Source organism: Poecilia formosa, unplaced genomic scaffold, assembly GCF_000485575.1.
Source record: "Poecilia formosa unplaced genomic scaffold, Poecilia_formosa-5.1.2 Scaffold530, whole genome shotgun sequence".
NCBI classification, from domain to species: domain Eukaryota; kingdom Metazoa; phylum Chordata; class Actinopteri; order Cyprinodontiformes; family Poeciliidae; genus Poecilia; species Poecilia formosa.
Window position 1 is genome coordinate 220,171 of NW_006800469.1, and position 23,179 is coordinate 243,349.

General features: G+C 38.1%; 1 protein-coding gene and 1 long non-coding RNA gene across 7 annotated transcripts in view; one reads left to right on the top strand and one right to left on the bottom strand.

Moving 5' to 3' along the window:
- The window catches only part of bbx (BBX high mobility group box domain containing), a 50,914-nt gene that overhangs the window by 1,030 nt on the left and 26,705 nt on the right, over positions 1-23,179 (top strand). Inside the window, exons 1-8 of one of the 6 annotated variants that reach the window (XM_007540262.2) lie at positions 1,469-1,609; positions 2,889-2,964; positions 5,845-6,013; positions 6,134-6,388; positions 10,254-10,455; positions 10,529-10,596; positions 10,769-10,843; positions 12,460-12,540. In XM_007540262.2, coding sequence (XP_007540324.1) covers positions 5,858-6,013; positions 6,134-6,388; positions 10,254-10,455; positions 10,529-10,596; positions 10,769-10,843; positions 12,460-12,540 — 837 coding nt within the window. In that variant the 5' untranslated portion in view covers positions 1,469-1,609; positions 2,889-2,964; positions 5,845-5,857. Of the gene's footprint in view, positions 1-1,468; positions 1,610-1,955; positions 2,517-2,888; positions 2,965-5,844; positions 6,014-6,133; positions 6,389-10,253; positions 10,456-10,528; positions 10,597-10,768; positions 10,844-12,459; positions 12,541-23,179 lie in introns of those variants that run through there. The other 5 variants (XM_016664919.1, XM_007540263.2, XM_007540267.2 and 2 more) reach the window with 5 other exon arrangements.
- LOC107834136 (uncharacterized) lies at positions 184-23,006 on the bottom strand. The gene is made up of 3 exons (XR_001659921.1): positions 20,485-23,006; positions 10,735-10,737; positions 184-1,103 (listed from the first exon to the last, which is right to left on the bottom strand). It is a non-coding gene; the product is annotated as an uncharacterized LOC107834136 (long non-coding RNA).

Here is a 23,179-nt window from a genome sequence, read left to right on the forward strand (position 1 = left end):
TCAAGCTCTGGGAGTAGAAAATAGATAAAAGATCCTTAAATCAATATCCTAGATCCTGATTTATGATCCATCATATCTGTCTGCGCCATTAGATAGGTATGATGGTGCAAGACCACACAGGGATTTAAAAATAAATAGAATTTTCAAGTCAATTTTAAAAACCAATATAGAATTAAACAGCTACTCTGAAAATATGTGGAGTAGTAGATACAATTGCACACACCAATGCAGAATTTTGTCATCTCTCTCAACAAGTAGGTTTGAGTGCATCTGAACACAAAGTAAGGTGGGCTATACAGTTTTGGTCTAAACTCCTGTATCAAGAAGAAGTAGTTTGAAAACGTGGGAAAAAAAGAGATGATTTATTGTTTGAGAGTAATGTCACGTCCAGTGTGTAAGACTCTGCCATCCAGTTCAACTACTCCTTAAAACAATATTGTGAATAAAAGGTAGGATCTACGCATCCCTCAGAAACTTATTTTCAAAACTTTGGGTACAGTTTGGTAATGATCTAAAGATTTTCCACCACTATGGATTTCTGTGTCACCAGACAAAGTTAAGGTCCTTTTTAACCTGAGGACCTTAACTTCATTGAGACTCTGTGGCCAGTTCTCAGAGATCAGGTGGATGAACAAAAGCAAAGAAACTGTTGTCAACTCCATAATCTGAGTAGACGAGAATGGGTCTTTTTTGCATCTATTGCAAATGTGTTCTTTTAAGGTGTTTACATGTATCGTAATTAATTTTTTTTAATTGGTGTTATGTTAATGTTACAGTTATCAGCTTTTTTCTAGGTTCTGAAATGTGAATTCGCTTGAAAACTAATGGGGGCTTATCGTTAAAAGAAGTTTTTTTGTTTCACATGTCATTGCAAGCAGTAAAATGAATCACTTAATGCAATCAACAGTCTTCTGTCACCTAATGCATGCTGAGGTAGACAGATGACCATACTTGATGCAATCACTTGAGCTTCTCTTGAAAGAATTTTTTTTTTACAGATAATAAACTGAACTTGACAACATTGTGTTAGAATTAGGATAAAATAATTGTAACTGACAGGAATCTGTATGTGTGACTGGATTGACTTAATTCACTATATATTTCTGAAAATAAAGTGGATTTTTTTTATGTTGTACTATGTGACCATATTCATTGCGAATCTGTCCCATATTTGAATAAACTGAAATTAATTTACTTCAAAATGAAGATGCTAAAATGATACAGGTTAGATATTGTCAGTTTAAACCCATTTCATAAATAGCCCATTTAGAACTTCAAAGGGTATTCTCCCTCTCAAGAGAATGCTCGTGTATTTAACCATGTTCCAGAGCTAAGGGAGGTTTTAAACATTTTAAAATGGCTTTTTGGGCTACTTTTGTTCATGTTTTGATGTTTCTGTTTGGTGGAAATAGGAAATGTTGGAGGGAGCCCTTTTATTTTGATGGACATCTCTTTAGCTTCCTGCTTTTTTGTGACTGGATTTGTTACGCTTAACGGAACTACTCTCAGTACAGCAAGTGGTGAAGTGTTATCATGTGTTAATAAGTTAAAAATGTGAACAGGACCGATGATGAGAATCTCCGGCTGGTTACTGACAGCAGTACTTCAGGTATGGCCATGAGTTCCTCACAGGGAACTTGTGCTGTCAGCGGACACTAAAAACCCAGTCCGCCTCTCAGCTTTGTGAGAAATTGTTACTATTGCTGCTTTGGACATGATGTCCGCCTGCTGGGTTATCCTTGCTGTCTCTTCCATAGACATCCTGCTGGAAGGCAGCGTTTGGTCGAGCATTTTTGTGTTACTGTTGCAGCGTAGCTACAATGTGTGTCTAGCCTTAGAAAAGCCGTGATAAAACGTCAAAAGCAACTAAGGTGCTAGGACTCTCCTCCCTCCCCCTTTCTCCCCTTCCTATCCGCATCACAGCCTCAGCGCCAGCCGCTTTCAAAAGAACAGTTGCTAAAACCCTGTCAAGGCTTTTCATAGCAGTTTAATCACTGATTCCGTCCTTGTTTTTAACGAATAGGGTTACTGGACTTTAGGAAGCACTGCACTATAAAACATGACATGTCCACTTAGCAGGAGGCAGAGCTAGCAAGCTAACTAGCTACTTTATTCCCTGTAACACAGCTGCTGCCCAGCTAAACATTGCTCACAAATGTATGAGGTTGGTAAGGAAAAGCTTGATTTAATCCGGCTTTTCTGGATGTTTTTACCCTGTGGTAGGTAATACCGGTGACATTATCATCTGGAGTTCGACAGGAGTATAAACCGTCTCTTCTGTAGTTGGCGGACGGTGGGGAGGGGGGGTTCTCCTCCAACCAACAGCAAGATGGACTCTGATTCTGCTCGTCTGACTCGTCATAGATCGACATTTTACACGGAGATTAAAACAATCTGTGTTTAGAGGCAGGAATACAGACTGTACGCCATTGGATCTTCTTACGACTGTAATCTCCTCATATGATACACCGTTGCTGCGCGTGAGACACAGGAGGACAGGACTTTTACAGTAAACAGTAATAGTTAAGTCCGACCGTCATCAGTCGGACCTGACGAACAAGTAAAGCTCAAGGTCCCTGCAGCTGCGCCAGCTCGATTTGGACTCGTTTGGTTTGCGTTGCTTTAAATGCATTCGGTGATCACGGGGATTTGGCCTTCGTGTTTTCCTTTGGCCACATGAGTGGTTCAGCTGTGCAGCAAGTACAGATGATCCACCCAAAATGTCCCATCCTACTTCAGGGCTACTACGGATTTTCGATGCATTCCTCTAATGTTTCAGTGAAGTAACTTTGAACTCGTCTTTCCTTCAAGAAAGCTGTCGCTATGCAGAGCGACTGTAGAGATGACGGTGTAATGCATGACTGAGATCACTGTCTTGTATTTTATAGGTCATCATCTTTGTATGACGGGCTGTGCCAGCTTTGTCCTCATCATTCATTCAGCATTTCCATAATTTTTTCTTCAGTAAGTATTCCTGTTTTCACTCTGCATCCATAAGATAGCTTTTAATTATTCATTGATGGAGTTTGAATTTCATTTGTGCCATGCTGCCCAGAATGCAAACACAGTGAGAAATACAAACATTTTACTTCATGTTGCTTATTATTATTACTCACTTATTTTTTCTTTTACTTGTATGTTGTTTGCCAGACTGCAAGAGGGAGCAGTTGTTATCAATTCTATGTGGAGTTCTCATGTTCTCCCAGAGTGCATACATGGGTTTTCTCTAGGAACTCTGGCTGCCTTTTACTGTTCAAAACATAAAGTTCTTAAGTTTCCTCTCAACTAGAGTATTTTCCAATGGGGTGGAAAACACCCCATTGGAAAATACTCCAATGGGGTATTTTCCAATGGACATAGTTTCAACTATGTGCAGTTGAAACCAGACATGTAAATACACCAAATAAAAAGACAAAAAATTTTCTCACTGTCTGAACTTTTCTTGTTTTATCTTAGAATAACCAAAATTATCACCGATATAATTTGGACGTTTACATACATTAGCTCAGTGTTGGGGATAATTGTCTTTTAAACAGGATGAATTGGGTCAAATCTTTTGGGGTTTACTTCCACAAAGCTTCTTTGTTTACTGGAGTTCTGGTCCATTCGTCCTGACAGAACTGTCATAACTCAGTCAGGGTTGTAGGCCGCCTAACTTGCACCCATCTTTTAATATTTACTCGCAACTTCTACATAAAACAGAGCTTTGTGGTGGCCATCCCAAAACACTTTGTTGTCCTTAAGCCATTTTGTAACCACATTGGGAGTATGCTTAGCTTTATTGTCCATTTGGAAGACCAAATACCAGTTCGTCCTGCAAGAAAAACAACCCCACAACATGATGCTGCCACCCCCGTACTTCACAGATACAATGGTACAAGCATCCCCCATTATTCCTCTAAATGTAACAGCTCCACTTTAGTTGGAGATAGGAAAAGTCTCCAAAAATGTCCTTGTGTGCATCTGCAAACTGCAGTTTATATTTTTGTAGTTCTTTCAAAGTAAATATTTCTTCCTTGCTGAGTGGCTTTTCAATCCATGTCAGTAAAGGATAGTTTGACTATGGATAGTGACTCTGTCTTAATGGCTTCAGACAGCATTTCCACTAGGTCTTTGACTTTTGTTCTGGGGTTAATTTGCACATTCCAAAAGACATTAATCTCTGGAACACAGAACCCATCTCCTTCCTGAGCAGTATCCATCCAATTGATCCTACATATAAAACAGGGCATTAAGATTTATTTATTATTCAAATTAATTTAAATGGTTTCCTGTCAAAGAAAACCCAGCAGATTGTATAGAGTCATTGACTGGCAGCATTCACTCCTCCTGGACGAGTGCAAATCACCTGCTTTGTGTGTTTTGTTCAGTTTTGTTGTTTTTTTTATCACATTTACAGAACAGCAACATATAGTCATACCATTGACTGTACTCATTTTATTTGTTATGTAAATATTTAAAATGACTCAAGCAGAATACAATGCTTAATTATTTAATGAATATATATGGAAAGCATTCGGATGGGAAAATTCAAAACAAATCCAAACTTTTTCGTATCAGTTAGTTTGTTGAAGTTTTTCTTGTCATACCCAGGGTGTCATCGAAGGCTCCTAGTGACTCACATGCAACTGTAATAATTCACATTCTATGTCAATTATATAAAAAGTTGCTGTTTGCCTGCTATGTTTCCTAATGCCACCTGTTCAGTTTCAGATTTGCAATGGCCTTTTTAATGATTAGGCATTTTCAGGAAAAAAGATCCAAAATGTACAAAAGAATAATAATTTAATTGATATAATGTTTATATGTAGACATGATTTATATATAGAGTCTAATTATTCATACATATCAATGACATTAAAGTCTGATCATATGCCCACATGCATTCAGCCCAAAATTTAGAGAACTCCGGTTTTCTAGTAAAACATTGAGAACAGAAACTTACAGTTGCATCCTAATTTTTGACCTGTAGTGTATATAATCACTGACCATTTGTGAATGACTATTTGAAAAATAGCATATTGTATTTTGCTTTCAATACTTAAGCACATGTTCAAAGATCTAAAATAACCTGACGATGAATCTGTTTGCAGATTCTCCGTTTTGCAATAACACTGTTTTGTTAGTGCAAAAACATCCAAGCTGGTGCTACTGTTTTTCTTTTAAGAATGACATTGATTCTCAGCTTCTTCTAGCCATAAAATTGTGAAATCGATTTCTCCATTTCAGAACATTTCTCATTTGTCAGTACATCTCAACACATCAAAAGTTCCTAAGAATTTCTGTTGTTATATTTGGGTAAAATGTTGACCACTTATTCAACTTTCTCTTTTTTCTCTATCCATATGCGGTAACACTTTATTTGAAGGGGGTTGAATAAGACTGACATGACACTTTCATAAACATGACATAAACACCTGTCATAAAGACTTATTCATGTTCATGACAGATGTTATGTCATGTTTATGAAAGTGTCATGACAGTCTTATTCAACCCCCTTCAAATAAAGTGTTACTCAATATGCTTAGTGAAGGTTGAGGCATTGCTTAGACTGTTGTAACAGCTGGACAGTTGGCACTAAAAATACTATTTACTAGAATATTGCAGCTACAGCTAAACTAAGAGTCGTTGTATTTTAGATGCCCAAGTTTTTTGTGACCTGTTTGAAAATCTTCAATGGTCCTGCCGTGTTATGCACATAAATGGCCCTTCTTGTAGTAATTTATATAGCAGTTGCTACTTCATCTTAAGTGTTGCATGTTATTAAAAGTTGATGGGATTTTTTTCTGCACATAGTAGGTACAGACAGTGTTTCTGATGTTAAATGTTTTGCTTTTCCTTTAGGTGCGGTAGTACCATGAAGAGTGGAGGAAGAGGTAAGGCACAGCCTGTTGAGGAGGTCACTGGCAAAAGACCTAAACGCAAATGCCTGCAGTGGCACCCTCTTCTTTCCAAGAAGGCTTCAGAATTCTCTGAGGAAGAGGAAGAAGAAGATGAGGAGGAACTGGGGAAGGTTAGTAGCCTCATTGGTGCAGGGTTATTTTTTTTCTCCAGCCTGACTCTAAATAATGATATCTTCATTCACCACCAGAAGCAGACTCTACATTGCAGTTTATGAATTTATTCTTAATAGGCAGGGCTGTGCAGTGAGGATCAGGACTCCCAAGTGCATAATGTAAGCACAACAGAGGAAGCTGAAGAAGACTCTAATGAACACCGGGCACGTCGGCCTATGAATGCTTTCCTCCTCTTTTGCAAGAGGCACCGTTCTCTGGTGCGACAGGAACATCCTCGTCTTGACAACCGTGGGGCCACAAAAATATTGGCTGACTGGTGGGCTGTGCTGGAGCCCAAGGAGAAGCAGAAATATACTGATATGGCCAAGGAGGTAATGCATCCTTACATTATGTTACATTGGTGTAGTAAAGTTACGTTAAGCTCTGCCTTACATGCATACAATTTAACCTGTCATTTTTGAGACCAATAATGATAACAATAAAAAAGCCAGCAACTCAGTAGCAACTCTCTACTGAGTTGCTTTCTCTCAAGCTCATAAAGTCAGTAGAAATTATGGATGACAGCGCTCACAGAAGCTTTCTTCATTTCTTCTTTTTAACCTTGGTAAACCTCACGGGTACATAAACTAGTGTCAGGTAAAACATGGGAGTTATGAGCACATTCTGTCCAGTGTAAACATTTACTCCCTGTTGTACATCTGTTGGAAACTGTTACACACAACGAAGCAGCCTACAACTTCAGGTTGAATCGTTCAGTCTGTCAATCACTGTATGGAAACCTAAATTCTGTATGTTTTTTTCACTCTAGATTTGAATATAAATCTCTCCATATTTCTCAGATACAATCTTCTGGTGTGTGCCATAGTGTCTATTGATATGTGGACGAGAAGGCTGGTATTTTCAGCAGCTGAGGTTTTTCTACTCCTGTATAAATAAGATTATACGATTTATAGAAATCATACGGTTGATGATTGGGACCACAGTCTTACCTTTGGAAGGTTTTAGGCTCGTGATAAAGTCGAAAGCGATATTGAACAAATGATGAGGTGATGGTTGAATAAAACTTAAGGAAGGTTCTGGTGCAGATGCACCTGATATCAGGATGTCGTTGTGAGAGTGCTACCAAAAGCAGCAGCATAAGAGTGCAAGGTTCGTTCCTTGAGGTGTGAATGATTTTAGAATAAGCATGTGATTAGGAAGCTCGTTTCCAGGATCAGGTTCAGTCGTCAAAGATTGATGGATTAGTTGTACATACACCTAAGATTATTGCTCCATTAGTGCTCCTTACTTGAAATCTCTTAAGGTCAGACCCTTGTGCTTGGTTTTGTGGGAAACCAAGAAGTTACCAGTGCGAAACCACAGATAACTTGACCTGATGTGCAATTTGTCCATATTTTTTTAACCTATATTCTTTGCCTAAAGTTGCAATATATGTGTGTGTATATATATATATATATATATATATATGTGTGTGTGTGTCGATATATATATCGACACTGGGTATATATATATATATATATATATATATATATATATATATATATATAATCTAAATAAATTAAATATAACCTACCCAGGCTCCCAGCCATACAGTCACATTGAGCTGTGACTATTCCCCCACATGGTTCTGGACACAAACTCAAACTATATTCATGGCCAGACACAAACATGGGGGTTCTGCAGACTGGAGCAAATCGTTGACCTACATTGGACCTGAATCCAGCGTCCTACAACAACTCAACATTAACGTACAACTCCAGCATGAATTTGGGTTCACAGAAGCTAAATAAATTATTTACCAGGAGATTCAAACTCATAAAATAACATGGTTAGTTTGTTGTTAGCCATTGCATCATTATCATAGACTAATTACTTAAAATAGCACAACTCACTACTCACCCAGCAGAAACAAGTCGACAACCATTTAATGCTTCTTTTCATCCTAAATGGTTGACCCAAGCTGAAACTAAATGATTGTATTCTCCAGGCTTTTGAAAACTTTTTTCTGGCTTGTCGTATAATATGAGGTCTGCAGCACCAGATAGTTAGCTATGTGGATCGCCTCGACACTGGGTAAATCCTCAAGATTATATGAGAAGGGTTTTTTTTACCGAGATAATACGGATCATATCCTAAATATACGTATATTTTTTTGAGATGCCTCATCTGTTTCAGCCTATTTACGGCATTACCGTACTTGTTGTGATCAATTTTGCTGTGTTTTGAACTGGAGAAATCCACTTCCAGACCTCCATCTGAATTTTGTCATCTGGGTCACATGTCTGAAACTCAGCAATATGGGTCACACTTTTGAGTGGTGGAGCGATCTTACTGCGACAATTTTGCCACTCAGAAAAAATGTTGATTTTCTGAGTAGCATTGAAATAGCTACTTGTGTCATAGTTGCAGATCAGGCTGCCTTGTCTAAAACCCTCCTGAAGACTTTTAATAGTAAAGGGACTAAGTTAGGTTCAGATGGCTCACAAAACTCAATGGGAAACCCATCTGGGCTAGATACCTTAACAAATTTCAAATACATTTTTGATAGCCTAATTTAATTTTGATAGAGTAGTATTGTTCTTCAATTTAAATTTATCTGAGTCATCTAGAATGTGCATAATTAAATTACTGAAAATTACTTCCACTAGGACTGAATCACAAGGTTCAGAAGCATACAAATTTTCATAAGACTTCTTAAACCTAGCATTTATATCATACGTGTTACTTATTTCAGATAGTTCACTCAGTTCAATAAAAATATATATTTGTATATTAATGAAGTCAGTAAACTTTTGTTCAGATTATAACCAGCCATTAAACCACTATGAAAAGGTGGAATACATATTTCCTGGGAAGCTGAAGTCCAGAATTGCTGGAGAAGGATCCAAATTACTATGTTGTGATAGTTTACTCAGGTAACCATAGGCAACATTTTTTGGTCAATTAAAAAGTAGTCTGTTCTTAAACATATTGGGTGTACAGAGGAGAAAAATGAAAATTGGTTGGATTACAGATATGTAAATATTAAGGGATCTATTATTCCATATGTCTTAAACGTATTGATTCACTGAACTCAAATTCAGCTCTCCAGTCAGGATTAAACTGTGCAACTCTGTGATCTGGTAGAATGGAAAAATGATTGCTAAGGAAGTCCATATTATCCCAATTAGGACCGTAAATATTAGCGAATCGACTGGCCTATTAAATTGTTCACCTTGTGAGTGCAAACTGAGTGAAAATATGCTTGCTCTGAGGATTCTATACGCATTCATGAAATTGGTTTCCTATAGATAAAAATTGTGACTTTTAAACTTATAGTGATGAGAGAATATTTTGTTGGATGGCTTAGTCCCCGGACATTCCAGTCCACCAAAGTGATGTTGGTCAGTGCTCTATTTACTGAAGACATAATAAGAACTTGACAAAGAGGACATTGAAGAAAACATGACGCAATGGATAAAAGGGCATAAATAACAAGTAAAGTAAACATAAAAGATTATTACAACGAAACAAAGCTGGTTTCTAAAAGAGTCTGCTATATTTTCAGTTCTCCAAGTCCATCTTCTCCCTATCCAAATTGTTTAAATGCTTACGATATTGCTTCACACAGAAACCAGTATGATTATGAAAAGACCTAACCCTTAAATTTCTAGCCAGCATAGGACAATGTCACAACACATATACAAAATATATTAAGAGACTCTAAGGTTTGATGCTCATTTCTTTGTTGTACGTTTTGACCGTCCACAAATACCCCCAATGCATAACTCCTCAGTGCAGAAGGAAAAAAAAAGAAAAAGGGCGTGAACAGTAATGGTAATGGACATACTCATCAACTCTTTTAGACCCACAGAAGGTAGTGGATACATATGCAGTGTAAACGTTTTATTTTCTAGATCTCTCCCAGCACTAAATCTACATTACCTGACATAGCCATTAAAAGAAGCTCCTTTTCAGAGGAAATTAAAGAGGTTTGTTTTTTTTCTAAGTCCTTCTGCTCCTTTCTGAAATAGAAATGGCAATTGTTACATTTTTCAGAATTACATAATACATAGAAAAGAATATCTATTATTCTGAAAATGATAGTTTGATAGTAAATATTCTGGTTGAATGATAACTTTCAAAACTGAATGGGCAAAATGAAAACATGTTTTCATTTTGATTGATTGCAACATGGCTACAGTAATACAGATTTTATTTTCAACAAGATCACTTCTTTTTATTTTGTTCTTCTAGTATAAGGATGCCTTTATGAAGGCAAACCCAGGCTATAAGTGGTGTCCCACCACGAGCAAGCCACTCAAGAGCTCTTCCTATCAGCATGTCAGCTGTCCCCGCAAAAAGGTGTGGTCCTTCTCCTGCAACTCACCCAAGGACTCTACTGCCAAAAATGTGCCCAAAAGCGACAGTTTGCACCAGTTGAACTTTGCCATGGCAGGTGGGTTTAATAGCATAGTAGTAAGATGATGAAGAATTAGATTACTTTTCTAACTTGTGCCATTCATTTTAAGACCCCACAAAGATGGGAGGCCTGAGCATGCTGCTGTTAGCTGGTGAACACGCCCTCACAAACAGGGAGGTAGGGTCCTCTCAAACATCTTTTGAGGCAAAAACTGTCACTGGAGTTGTCTAAAAACTGAATTTTTGAGGTTCTTCATTTACAAATATGCTTTCGGTTTTAGATTGTGTTTCTAAAAGTTTGATGGTTCTTTTCTACTATCTGCCTAACCCAAAAATGTTTTATTTTCTAGATCTCTCCCAGCACTAAATCTACATTACCTGACATAGCCATTAAAGGAAGCTCCTTTTCAGAGGAAACTAAAGAGGTTTGTTTTTTTTTTTCTAAGTCCCATAATTCCTTCTGCCCCTTTCTGAAATAGAAATGGCAATTGTTACATTATTCAGAATTACATAATAAATAGAAAAAAAATATTTATTATTCTGAAAATGATAGTTTGATAGTAAATTGTCTGGTGGAATGATAACTTTAAAAACTGAATGGGTTTTAACTAGTGTGAAAAAGAGTGGCATTTATTTCTTAATGCATGATTCTGTCATTTTGTTGTTTAGTTCAAAGTTTTTTAAATTCAAAGTTTATTTATACAGTATAGCACATTAACAACAATCTCAGCTGACCAAAGTGTTTCATAAGAGTTATAGAATTATATAGAAAAGGGTATAAATTTCAACTTCTATGTACTCCAAATCTGGAACAAACTTCCAGAAAACTGCAAAACTGCTGAAACACTGAGTTCCTTTAAATCAAGTTTAAAACCCCGCCTGTTTAGAGTTGCTTTTGAACCATAATAAATAGAACATTGACCAACATATCTGATGTGTATTGATAATTTTGATAATGGTACTCGTCAAAATGTAATGTTTCTCAAATTATTGACAATTGTATTTTTATGACTTTTTAGTTTTGTGTTTTTATATTGTAAAGCACATTGAACTGCCTTGTAAGCTACCTTAACTAAGTCAATCAAAAAAAAATTCTCATCTGAGAATAATTTCTGACCTGGACTTGTCTTTGAATCACAACGGCTTGAGGGTTTTCTTCCCACTCCTCCTCGTTGACAGAGTCGACTTCTAATCATTTCAATTGGAGAAATGTTCCCTGATTTCAAAAACTTTGGCTGAAGTGGTGCTTCTAATGTCAGTCACCAGAGTGCAGATTCAGCCTGCAGCTTAGGATCAACAGCAACAGTCAGTGGTTTTTGACACTGTGGAAAAAGTCAAAAGCTATTAATCTGCTACATGTGTGAATATTGTTGAATATTAATTAATCCAAAAAGAAATGAAGCGCAATTGAATATGCCATTATTATTATTTAAAATTTGATGGATAAAAGTGTATTGACGCTGTTAGTCAAAATGACGAATATTGAGACAATCTAACATAAACTTTGACTGAGAGATCTGAAAAATAACTCATCTCTATACCCGCCGCCGCAGCTTATGAACCAATCAACAGCTTTCTTTAAACCAGTCCTTTCCAGCCGGCCCAAATGGAAATTAAGCTCTCGAGGTTCCAGAAAAGGCGCTTTTCCACTAGCCCGCCTCTAACCAGTATGGTCTCGGTCACCTTGGCCAGATTCGTTTTCCATGAGCAAATCTGGCGTGGCTCAGGCAGGTCTTGTGCGAAATTCTGTTCCCCTGTGAAAATCTGTTCCCCCTGTGTCGGGAACGTGCGGACTACAGCCAGGAGAGGCTGGTCCAACCATTTTCACGGAGCTTCTGATGGATTTCTTGGTAAAACAACTCATATAATCATGTCAAGGTTGAAACTTTCAGTTTAATCAGCAGCTAACAAAATTGTAAAATAAATAAATAAATGAGGTCTTATGTGGAGGTCTTCTTACACTGTTTTGTGTAGGTATTATCTTTTTAGAACTTATAATTTACCATAAAGCTAACCAAGTTTTGTTCATATACCTCTGTAGATGTTGTCTCAGACAATTCCCAACAGATTGCCTGATATTATTGACAGCAGGATGAAGACAGGGCTTTCCCTGGTGGAAGAGGTAGGAATACATTACATACAGTCCATCAGTATTTTTAGAACTATCCATCCATTTTCTGTACACCCTTGTCCCTAGTGGGGTAGGGAAGGGTGCTGGTGCCTATTTCCAGCGAACATTTCGGGTGAGGGGCGTATATTGTTATAACTAATGATTGAGTTTTTAGAGTCACAGTTTTGATGTTTGTCGCCACCTTGTGGCTGAAATAGTACTACTCGTAAGACAAAAAGACAGTTTTTAGACAGTCATTTTAAATTATTTAAGGCAGTATTTCCCAACCCTGGTCCTCAAGGCACACTGCCCTGCATGTTTTAGGTGTTTCCTTGCTTCAGCACAGGTGATTTCAATTAGCAGCTGAACTGCAGTCAGCTGAATGAGGTGCAGGGACATTTCTAAAACATGCAGGGCAGTGTGCCTTGAGGACCAGGGTTGGAAAACACTGATTTAGGAAAACACATACAGCAAACTGATGTTTGTTGGCAGAGTAAATGCTTCCCTAATAAACTAGGCTTATGAACAATCCTGAATGCACTTATAGCATAAGTATTCTGTAGCTTTATTTTAAAATTTAGAACAAAATGTCAATTCTGCACAATGTTTTTTGTCTTTCCTGATATTTTGGAATCAGGAGACATGATCAGGAGGCCTCAAACATTTTACTTAATAAGATACAGGTTAAATAAAGAAAAGAAAAAAAAGTTTATTTACAAAGCAACTGATGCAGAAGTGTTTATCATTTAAGTTCACGGCTCTGATGCAAACATCCAGATCGTTACACATTCCTGTAATTGTAAGCAGGAATTTCCCATATTGTACATGGGGATCCTATTATATAATGTTCTATACCTGCAATCCCACATTGAACCTCACACCCCATGATTTCATGTCTTTAAAGGACATCAAACTGGGCAAATATCTGTCTGTTAAGATCATGAGAAATTGTAGTATGACCTATATTGGTGTGTAGAATATTTTATCATTGACCTTGCTAGGGGACACTCCCGATCACACACAGACAAACTATCAATAAGTTTTTGATAGCTTTTTAAGCTTCAGAACATTCACCATGACATTTCCATATGCGTTCAGATTTATTTTGGAGCCACTGTGCTCATCAATATACCAAATTGCTTTTATTGTTCACCCCTTCACAGACATAGTTGTACAACTTGTTTCCCCTGCTGTATCTGATTTGATCTTCGAATTTGCATTCTATAAATCGGCGAGAACATATATATATATATATATATATTTTGTAACTTCCTTGAATTCGAAAGTTTACATACATTTGGTCAGTATCTAAGTCACCCAAGTCATACGTTTTAATTGCCATTTAAAATTTATGACTTTTTGGGCTTCCTTCCACAAACTTCTGATAGGTTAACTGAAACATTTGAGTTAATTGGACTTACACTTGTGGATGTATTTTAAGGCTACACTTGGAAGACACTTCTTTCTTGTTTGACATGATGGAACGGTCAATAGAAATCACCCAAGACATCAGGAATTCAGAGATTCATTTGTTAAAACAATTTTATGCAACGGTAGACATGATGTACAACCATCCAAAATGTGCATATTTGAGACACAGAACAAAAGCCAAAAGCCTTGTGGAGATACTGTCTGAAGCTAGTAAGTCGGAGCCATTATACATGGGCAAACATGGACTGTAAAGTCAATCGGCAAGAAAGAAACTTCACTGCAAAAGAAACATAAAAAGCCAGATCACTGTTTGCAGATACACACAGGGACAAAGATCTTCATTTCTGGAGATATGTCCTGTGATCTGATTAAACAAAACTGGAACTGTTTTGCCATACTGACCATTGATACATTTTGAGGGAGAACGGGGAATCTTGTACCACCCTAACTGTGAAGTATGGAGTGGCAGCATCATGTTGTAATGTTATTTAGCTTCATAATATAGGTAGCATCATGAGGAAAGAACATTATTTTAAACATTACGAAGCAACATGTTAAGACAAAAACCAGGAAAAAAAACCTTGGGCTCAAATTGGTATTCCAAATGGACAAAGACCCTAAGCTTACAGCCAAAGTGATTACGGAGTGGCTTAAGGACAGTGTTTTGGTGTGGCCATCACAAAGTCCTGATCTTATTCCTATGGAGAAAGTTGTGGGAAGACTTCTCCCACAACTTCCGCCTCACAAACTCTGTTGGGTTTGTGAGTGAGCCTACAAATCCGACTGAGTTACATCAGTTATGTCAGGAGAAACGGACCAGAACTCCATTAAACTATTGTGAGAAATAGGGATGCTCCGATCAGGTTTTTTTTGGCTGCCAGTTCCGATACCGATCATCCATGAGGCCTATCTCTGCCAATCACCGATCATTGCTGATCGCCTGGAATGGCTGTTAATTTTTTGCTTTAGGTTTAAACAGGTGTGAAAATAGTTTTAAATTCTTGGGGGTACTATGACAAAATTATACACACACACACACACACACACACACACACACACATATATATATATATATACATATATATCGGTGAGGTTCATAGCTGGTGAGGCACCGACTTAATTATAATCGGATTTACAAATCTAGACCCCTGCATGTTATTGTTTACATAAGGAAATTTCGCACATGCCTACATTGCTGGAGGACAAAAAGGCTATTCCTTTACATCATAGACATCATATACGTAGACCCCTCATGGAGCGCTGAGTCGTACGTAACAGCGTCCGCCATCTTCTATGTGGCAGCAGGGCGATCGGAGCTCTTAAGTCCTGTGCTGTGTGGACCTGTTGCAACCGTTTTACGAAAAAAACTGGATTCATTGGCATTGCCTTTCACAGGTAAGGATGAAAGATCAGAATTACTTGACTTTGCAGCCAGAAATTTGCTTATAAACAACCGAAAAATATTTCCTATGTAGCTTAATTGGCCCGAAATAACCGCTAATTGTTAGCATAGCAGCTAACGTTTTCATACTGTTATCTAATGAGAGAGCTGATGAGAAACCGCTGTTAGAGGAGAAGTTCATTAAAGACCAGAGGATTTTGTGAGGAAAGATCAGTCAGGATCAGAGCTGGAGCTGCTGTTCTTCAGTCTGTTTCCAGCTCAGCTTCACCAAGTCGGTATTTAGCTTTAAAGATGCTACGAGTCAGAGCCCAACACGCTAAAAATGTATTATGAATGTGAAGGAAAAATATATATATATTCTATTACACTTGGATAATTTCTCTTTTATCCTTAGCTTTAGTCTGTGAACCAGGATGTCTCAGAAGTCATTGAGTTCTCCCAGTGTGACCAGCAGACTGAAGCACTGCCTGTGACCAGTGTTCCCAGTATAATAAATAAATGTTTCATTCTTTCACTTTTTGTGTTTTTAAATATCTCAATCTGAAGTATTAGTGTATTAATACAGCTTATATAATGAAAAAAATATATTTCACTGTTAAAATTATTTTCACTCTTTGGTGTCAATAGCCGAGTTGATGTATACTGTAATATTTTTTCTCTGGAAAAAAAAAGTAAGAAATATATGTAGTTTAATGTTTGACAATGACTGATTTATAAATCAAAAGTCATTTCTCAATAATGTATAAAAATAAATACAAGAAAATAATTTGTTTCTTGTCTTGAAACGTTAAATGTACATTAAATTATGGAATTATGTAAATATGTTCTTTAATTAAACACTGTAAAAGTATGTCTGTTCATCAATGTCAATATAAAAATCAGAATAATTTCTATCAAATAAAAACATTGTGCTCTTTATTCAGAAATGCCCCAAAACAATTAAATAATCACATCAAAAGTTAGAAACTCTGTCTTTAGTCATTTCTTAGATTTCCAAATATATTAGTGTGTGAGAAAATGTGTCAATGACAGGTGTTAATTTAAAATACTTTGTAGAACGGCACTTTATGAAGTTCGGTCCATTTACTTGTATTAGCTTACTGGTACATATTCCACATTCAATATGGCGGACGCTGTTACGTATCGCAGCAACGGGCCGATCTGCTACATGAGGGGTCTACGTATTTATGTCTATGCTTTACATTCCATCCATAGCTGCGCCGCCGCCGCAGAATAATTCCGTTATCTCAATCAAACTTAGACTTATTAGATATTATTAATTTTGTGCTGTGCTTAACAGCAAAGGGAGAAACCGTTAAAGTACAACTCAAAACCACGTCTTTCTCGCTCTCTGTGTCAGCGCAGCTACTGTATGGCTAGCACGCTGTTACCGTTTCTTACTCTGCAGTTGTGGAGTCACAATGTCTGGGGTTCATGAGCAACCCCAGCGATGAGGCACGAGAACTGCCTGCCTCACCTTGAATCTGTTCTTTGCCGTTTATGATCGCTCCTCAGCGCAGGAAACACGTTACACACACAGTTGGTGACAATTAAAACACAGTACATTAAATACATAAGCTAAATTATGGAAAATCAGTTCATACATTAAATGTTTTTAACCATTTTATTGGCAAAGTACAGACAGGATATATAGTGATTCTTGAGAATAGGGACAAAACAGGTCCTATGGATAAAGCACAAAATTTGAATAAAATATACACAAAATATAATTTTTTCAAATATCTGACTCAACTAACCTGGGTCATGTGAGCACAACAATGTATATTTTCTAGATATTTGCTGAATATTTTTTAATTTTAAACATTGTAGTTGGTGGATGATGCCTGTAAAAGCCCTTGTCCAGGAGCAGAACTCAATACATTGTAATAGTTTAAAATAATTAAAGAAATACTAAAATTATATATTGTGACAATTAAGTATAAGTAGTCATATAAATAATTATAGAGGAATCGATAAATTGAATTAAAAATCATTTTTATATATTTTCCAACTCCACTGAAATTTGTCCCTAGTTTTTGTCAACACCGTCAGAAATGAAAAGAATGTAAAAAAAAATCAGGCATTATTGGGGGCACCAGAACTTCTGAGGACCCCATGATCTCTTCCTTTCTCTTCCTTTGCCAAGAGCGCTAGTTAGCTCTGGTTAGCTTAAGTCAGAGGTTCCCAAACTGTGGGACGCGCCCCCTAGGGGGGGCGCCGTGCCATTGCAGGGAGGGCGCGGGAAGCCGTCTGGATGAAAAAAGAAACCATGAACGCTGTATGCGCTGGGTTTTTACCTTAGAATGGCCAACTCTCTTATTCCTGTCAATCTGATACAGTAGGGACTTCCACACTTCCCATATTTGTGTCCTCTGTCACTTTTATCAGCAGTTAAAACTGTTTAATCCGTTGTTAACATTTGGTAACCTGTTTTTTCGAGCGGCCTTTAAATGCAACATGAGCGCTACGACGCTTGCGCTGGGTTTACACCTGTGGGCAGTGAAGGAGACCTGCTGCTGCTGTACGCAGATACGCAGGTTTGTGTTAGAATCATGGCAGCAAACCAGCAAATAGCAAAGAGCTTTTCACAGTTTTTCACCCAAACTAACCGACTGTTGAGTAAAGCTGTTGGATGCAGGTAATGTTAGCTAAAAGATGACTAGCTAGCTAATATCAATACATCACCTTAAGCTTGTTAACAAGAAGCTTATAGGGTTGTTGTCTATGTTCAGCTACATAGATTCATTTTGCCCCCACCAAAAATAAAAACAACACATCGTTCAACCACACAGATATTTGTAGGGAGGGGAGTACAGAAAATGTTTGGAAACCACTGGGGGGGGCGCAGGACAAAAAGTTTGGGAACCACCGGCTTAAGTTATTCTTTAGTTTTTTCTTCTGTTTTATTCCTAAGTTGCTTGTCACAACCATGATGTGTCAACACCATAACTGACAATTTACAAAACTTTGAAATTTTGTGAAATAAAAGCTTAATTTTGGTATAATGTAAAGATTTCATGGACCTGACGAGCTACAATATGGCCTCCTTCAGAATAACATATAAATTGAGGTAGTTTGGCTTTTTTTCAACTCCGTCAGATGACAACTCCATCAGAGTTTTTCTGATTCTTTCAGTGAAATTGTTGTCAAATCTCACTTAAATGTGCAATTAATTCATTTTAATGTATTTTACATGAATTGCATTACTTCACATGTACCAAGTTTTTCATTTTATTCACTAGTTTGTCACCACTTTCAGTTCTGTGTCAACTCCGTCATGCACTGTCAACTCCGTCAGATGGCCATTTTGTTGTTTTTGGTTTTAAATATTTCTTTTGTTTCTTGAGAAGCACTTGTCTGTAAAATGAGTAAAAATATCACTAATAGGGTCATTAAAAATTATTTTTTATTTATTTTTGTCAGATGGTGATGACAACGTTCTAGGTCAGGTCGATTAAAAATGTAATATTTTTAAAAAATGTTGCAACTGGGAGCCTGTACCTTAGCATCTTTACATTTCCTAAACATTATTTGTCATATTTGCATACATAAGGTTGAGAAATAAAAAAAATTATGGAAAAATTAAAACCCATTTTGTCCCTATTCTCAAGAATCACTGTATATATATATATATATATATATATATATGTACCCAGTGTCGATATATATATCCACACACACACATATATACATATTATGCATATTATACATATTATGCTTTACATAATTAAAAAACAAAATAAAAACAGCATGTGACATTGAATAAACAGTGAGAAAGACATTTTGGGAAAAAAAGATTTAAAATAAGGATAAAAACATACTTTTGTTACGGAATTTAAGCGCCTGTCGTCGCCGGACTCCGCCGTCCGTTTAACACGGGTATTATGTAGGCCCCGTCGCCTAACAGGAGAAGGTCTCCAACCTTGCAGCACCAGGCTCCGTCCACCTATCACGTGAATTTTTGCGCTAGGACTTCGCCGTCCTACATGGATTTTTTACCTGTTAGAGTCTAGAATTTACAGGTTTTTTTTGTGCGTGCAATAACCCTCAATCTCTTGCCGTTTTTACATAAATAGATAAAAAGTAAAGATAAAAACATTAAAAACATCGAAAACATCAAAAAGCCGCACTCTAACCCTAATTTAGCCATAAGTAACTCTAAACAGGTGGGTTTTAAGTTGAGATTTAAAGGTTAAATATAATAATTTAGCAAAAATAAACTAGTCTGGCTCCCCTCAGTCTAATAATGACTCTCACTTTCTCTGCCTCCATGTTGTTCAGACACCGGTTCCATGGTGAGGAGGATCTGTGCCCTCTAACTAACAAATTATGGGCAAGAATATTTTTATTCACAAACTAAATACACTGGTTTGTGAATAAAAATTTAGGTCTGATGATGACTTTAGGAAAACTGTTTCTATTTATATTTTCGTAATTGTCTTCACAATAACGGGGAAAAAACTTGTCTCGCCCCTAAACACAGAAATGCTTCAGCTGCAGAGAAAACTTCTGATTTTAACATAATCAGGCTTTTAAATGCCGATACTGCAACTGTCACCACGAGTCGCGACACACCTCCAAGCCCCGGTACCACCTGCTCTCTGTTCCCTCTGCTTCTCTTTAACGTTACTACCAGGCGAGTTAAAACTACTGCTGACGGGATTTGGGCTGGAGGTGAGCAGCTGTAAATAGAAGTTATTGCAGAACCTCAAGTTTAAAGGAAGATTCGGCCCATACCAATTGGAGTTCACAAAACAAACATCAGCAAAAAATTACTGTAGCAATAATTATAACCGCAGCATAAAGCCAAACATGCCACAATTAATTGAATTAAAATGTCCCCAAAGCATCCGCAGACTGGCATAGGGGCCACTGGGGGATTCCAGGCCGATTCAGAGATGCGCATTGCAGCGGCTGTTCATGCAGGGCCGGCCCAAGGTAAATGGGGCCTTAGACAGAACCCCCCTTTCCCCGAAATCCGTCCTACTAAGAACCTCAGCATCACTAACAGTGTTTAAATATAGATAAGGTGAAGTCTGTGAGAGGGAGACCAGGTTTATTGGCCAAGTTTAAAATCAATCACTGATTATTGGTTATTTGCTGTGATGTATTTGTGAATAAACCCAGCTCAAACACAAAGATTACACCATATTATAGCCATGATAACACACTATCAAACTATCAAGTTGATTCTTTAAACTTTTACAAAGTAAACTTCCTAATTAAATCCTAAATGTATTTTTTTCTCTCAGATAAATGCATTAAATAACATTTAATAACATTGTCATTCTCTATAAATGAATGCTACAGCTTTAGATCTATGGTCTGTGTTACAATTCAACCATTTCTAGGGGCCCCTGGATGTCTGGAGGGGCCCCTGAATGGCCCCTACCAGCAGCTACTAAGTTTTCTTTGCCTTGATATCCCAGTCTTACAATTCTAGATCTCAGAGGTGTTGTCAAAAAATTATATAGAGTTAACTCCTTTGAGCTTGTTTGATCTATAAAGCAGTCTGCAGCCAAGTTGTTGGAGAGGTTAAATAGATATTAGTAGGGCTTGATTAGTAAAATGGCAGCAAATTTGCTTATTTCATAACTTCAAAACCGGCGACCTTCTCTCTGATGTTCTGTTTAACAGCTACAGTCTCAGATCAACTCAGCCCTCCAGGACTGTCAAGAGCAGAAACGGCAACTTTATACCTTATAGTCCGGAAAATACTACTGTATTTTCCGGACTATAAGGCGCACCGGATTATAAGACGCATGCTAAAACATACGGTCAACAAAAAAAAAAGGTAACGGAAACAAAACAGTAAGTTTAGTTTAACTTTATTCGACTATGTAACAATACACTCACGATATTTTTTATTCTTCTTCCACAAATCCATCAAAGTCCTCGTCTTCTGTATCTGAATTGATCAGCTGGGCAATTTCGCCATCAAACATGCCAGGTTCCCTCTCATCATTGTCAGAGTCAGACTCGTTGCCAGGTGGCTGTTCAGCAATGATGCCGGCTTCCGCGAAAGTTCGGACAATAGTTAAAGCAGATACATTAGCCCAGGCATCCACAATCCATTCACACATGGTGGCGTAACTCGCCCAGCGCTGCCTCCCCGTCTTAGAAAACGTGCGTTCGCAGTCTGTCATCCATCACTCCCACGCCGATCGCAACTTCTTTTTGAACGCCCTGTTTACACCAATGTCCAGCGGTTGGAGTTCTTTTGTTAATCCTCCTGGAATGACGGCAAACTCCGAATTAGTTTGCTTCACTTCCTTTTTCACAGTAGCAGTGAGATGGGCGCGCATGGAGTCGCAGATGAACTGGGATGGTGATGCGTGGAAAAACCCATCTGGATTTTACCGAGCCGTATGCTGCAGAACTTGGACAACAAGTCTCTGATTGGTTTATTGCTGCTGGTGTACATACTTACGTCCTCTGATTGGTTTATTGCTGCCAGCGCCTCCATCGTCACAAAGGACTCAGCAGTCTGGGATGTGAAGATGCAGATCCTCTGTCATCACCAAGGGCACAGCAGTCTTCAAAACTCCACTCCTCTTTGACACCCCCTCCTTGGAGTTTTGATGTCTCCCAGGAAGTGATGAATGTCAAAGAGAACTCAGGTCGCTCTGATCCTTTCACAGTGACAAAAAATCCAGAGCTGGATGAACTGTTGGTTCTTCAGGATGTGGAAGATTCTTTAGGGACAGGGAGATGGGCTGATGGGCTGAGGCAGAAAGCCTAAAAAAAAAAGAAAAAAAAAAACTCTGGAAGTTCAGCAGAGCAAAGCAAAAAGCATAAGCAGCATGGCGCTTTATCCATAATCGTGATCCTTTACCATTGCTGGGGTCGTTAAAGGGGTACTGGAGTTGTCGGAGGCATCGGGTTGTCCAATTGTAAAACTGCAGTCTTTGGGCTTCCTCATCAAAACTTACAGCGTTGAATATCCAGGACAGGTGCTCTGAACATCAGGATGAAACGGTTGCCAGGTCCTTGGAGTAAAGTGTTGACCCTACCTCTTTCCAGGTTTAAGTTCGATGAGGAAAAAAAAAAACAAACAAAAAAAAACAGTCCTCCTTTTGGATGCAGTCCGTCAGATGGGACACCGTGAAGTTCACAGGTTGCTTGTATACTGTGTGGCTTGAGAAATAAGCTTCTGATGCGATGCATTAAGGGGAAAATTTAGCTTGTGGTTGGTTTCACAACACACATACACTTCCAGGTGTTGAGTCGGGCTGCAATGCCTTGTTGTAGGATTGATCTTGGTGGTTGTCTATGACGCCACTCCTTTCTCACCACTCCAGCCCCTTTTCCAGTGTAATCTATCAGTTTGTGACAGGAGTTCTTCTTTAACATAATCCAATTTCTTCAGGGCCATCCCTGTCCAAAGCCTTGAAGTTGTTCTTTGAATGGGAATCATCCTGTAATAGTGGCCAGTCTAACACAGGATGGCATGGTGCTAGATTATTGCAATGTTCTGGTTTGCTTTAGATAAGAACTGGCTTGAGCACTGACCTCGTGGACCCCTTTCTTCATCAGTAGTAGTGTTTTGCAGTTCAGAGCTTGCTTCACAAAATCCATTCCGTTGATTTTCAGCTTGATCACCGTGGCTGCATTGAAAACTTTCTGCCCTGTTTTCAATGACACTAAAAACCAAAACCCCCCCTCCCCCTCTCGGCAAAAAAAAGAAAAGCCCCCGCAGCCCCCCGCTCCCCGACACGAAAAGAGAGCCCCTCCACAGGAAAACACCCGCTCCTACACAGCTCACACTGGCACACCGTCCACAACAACAAAAAGAGACACCCCACACCTCTCTTCTGT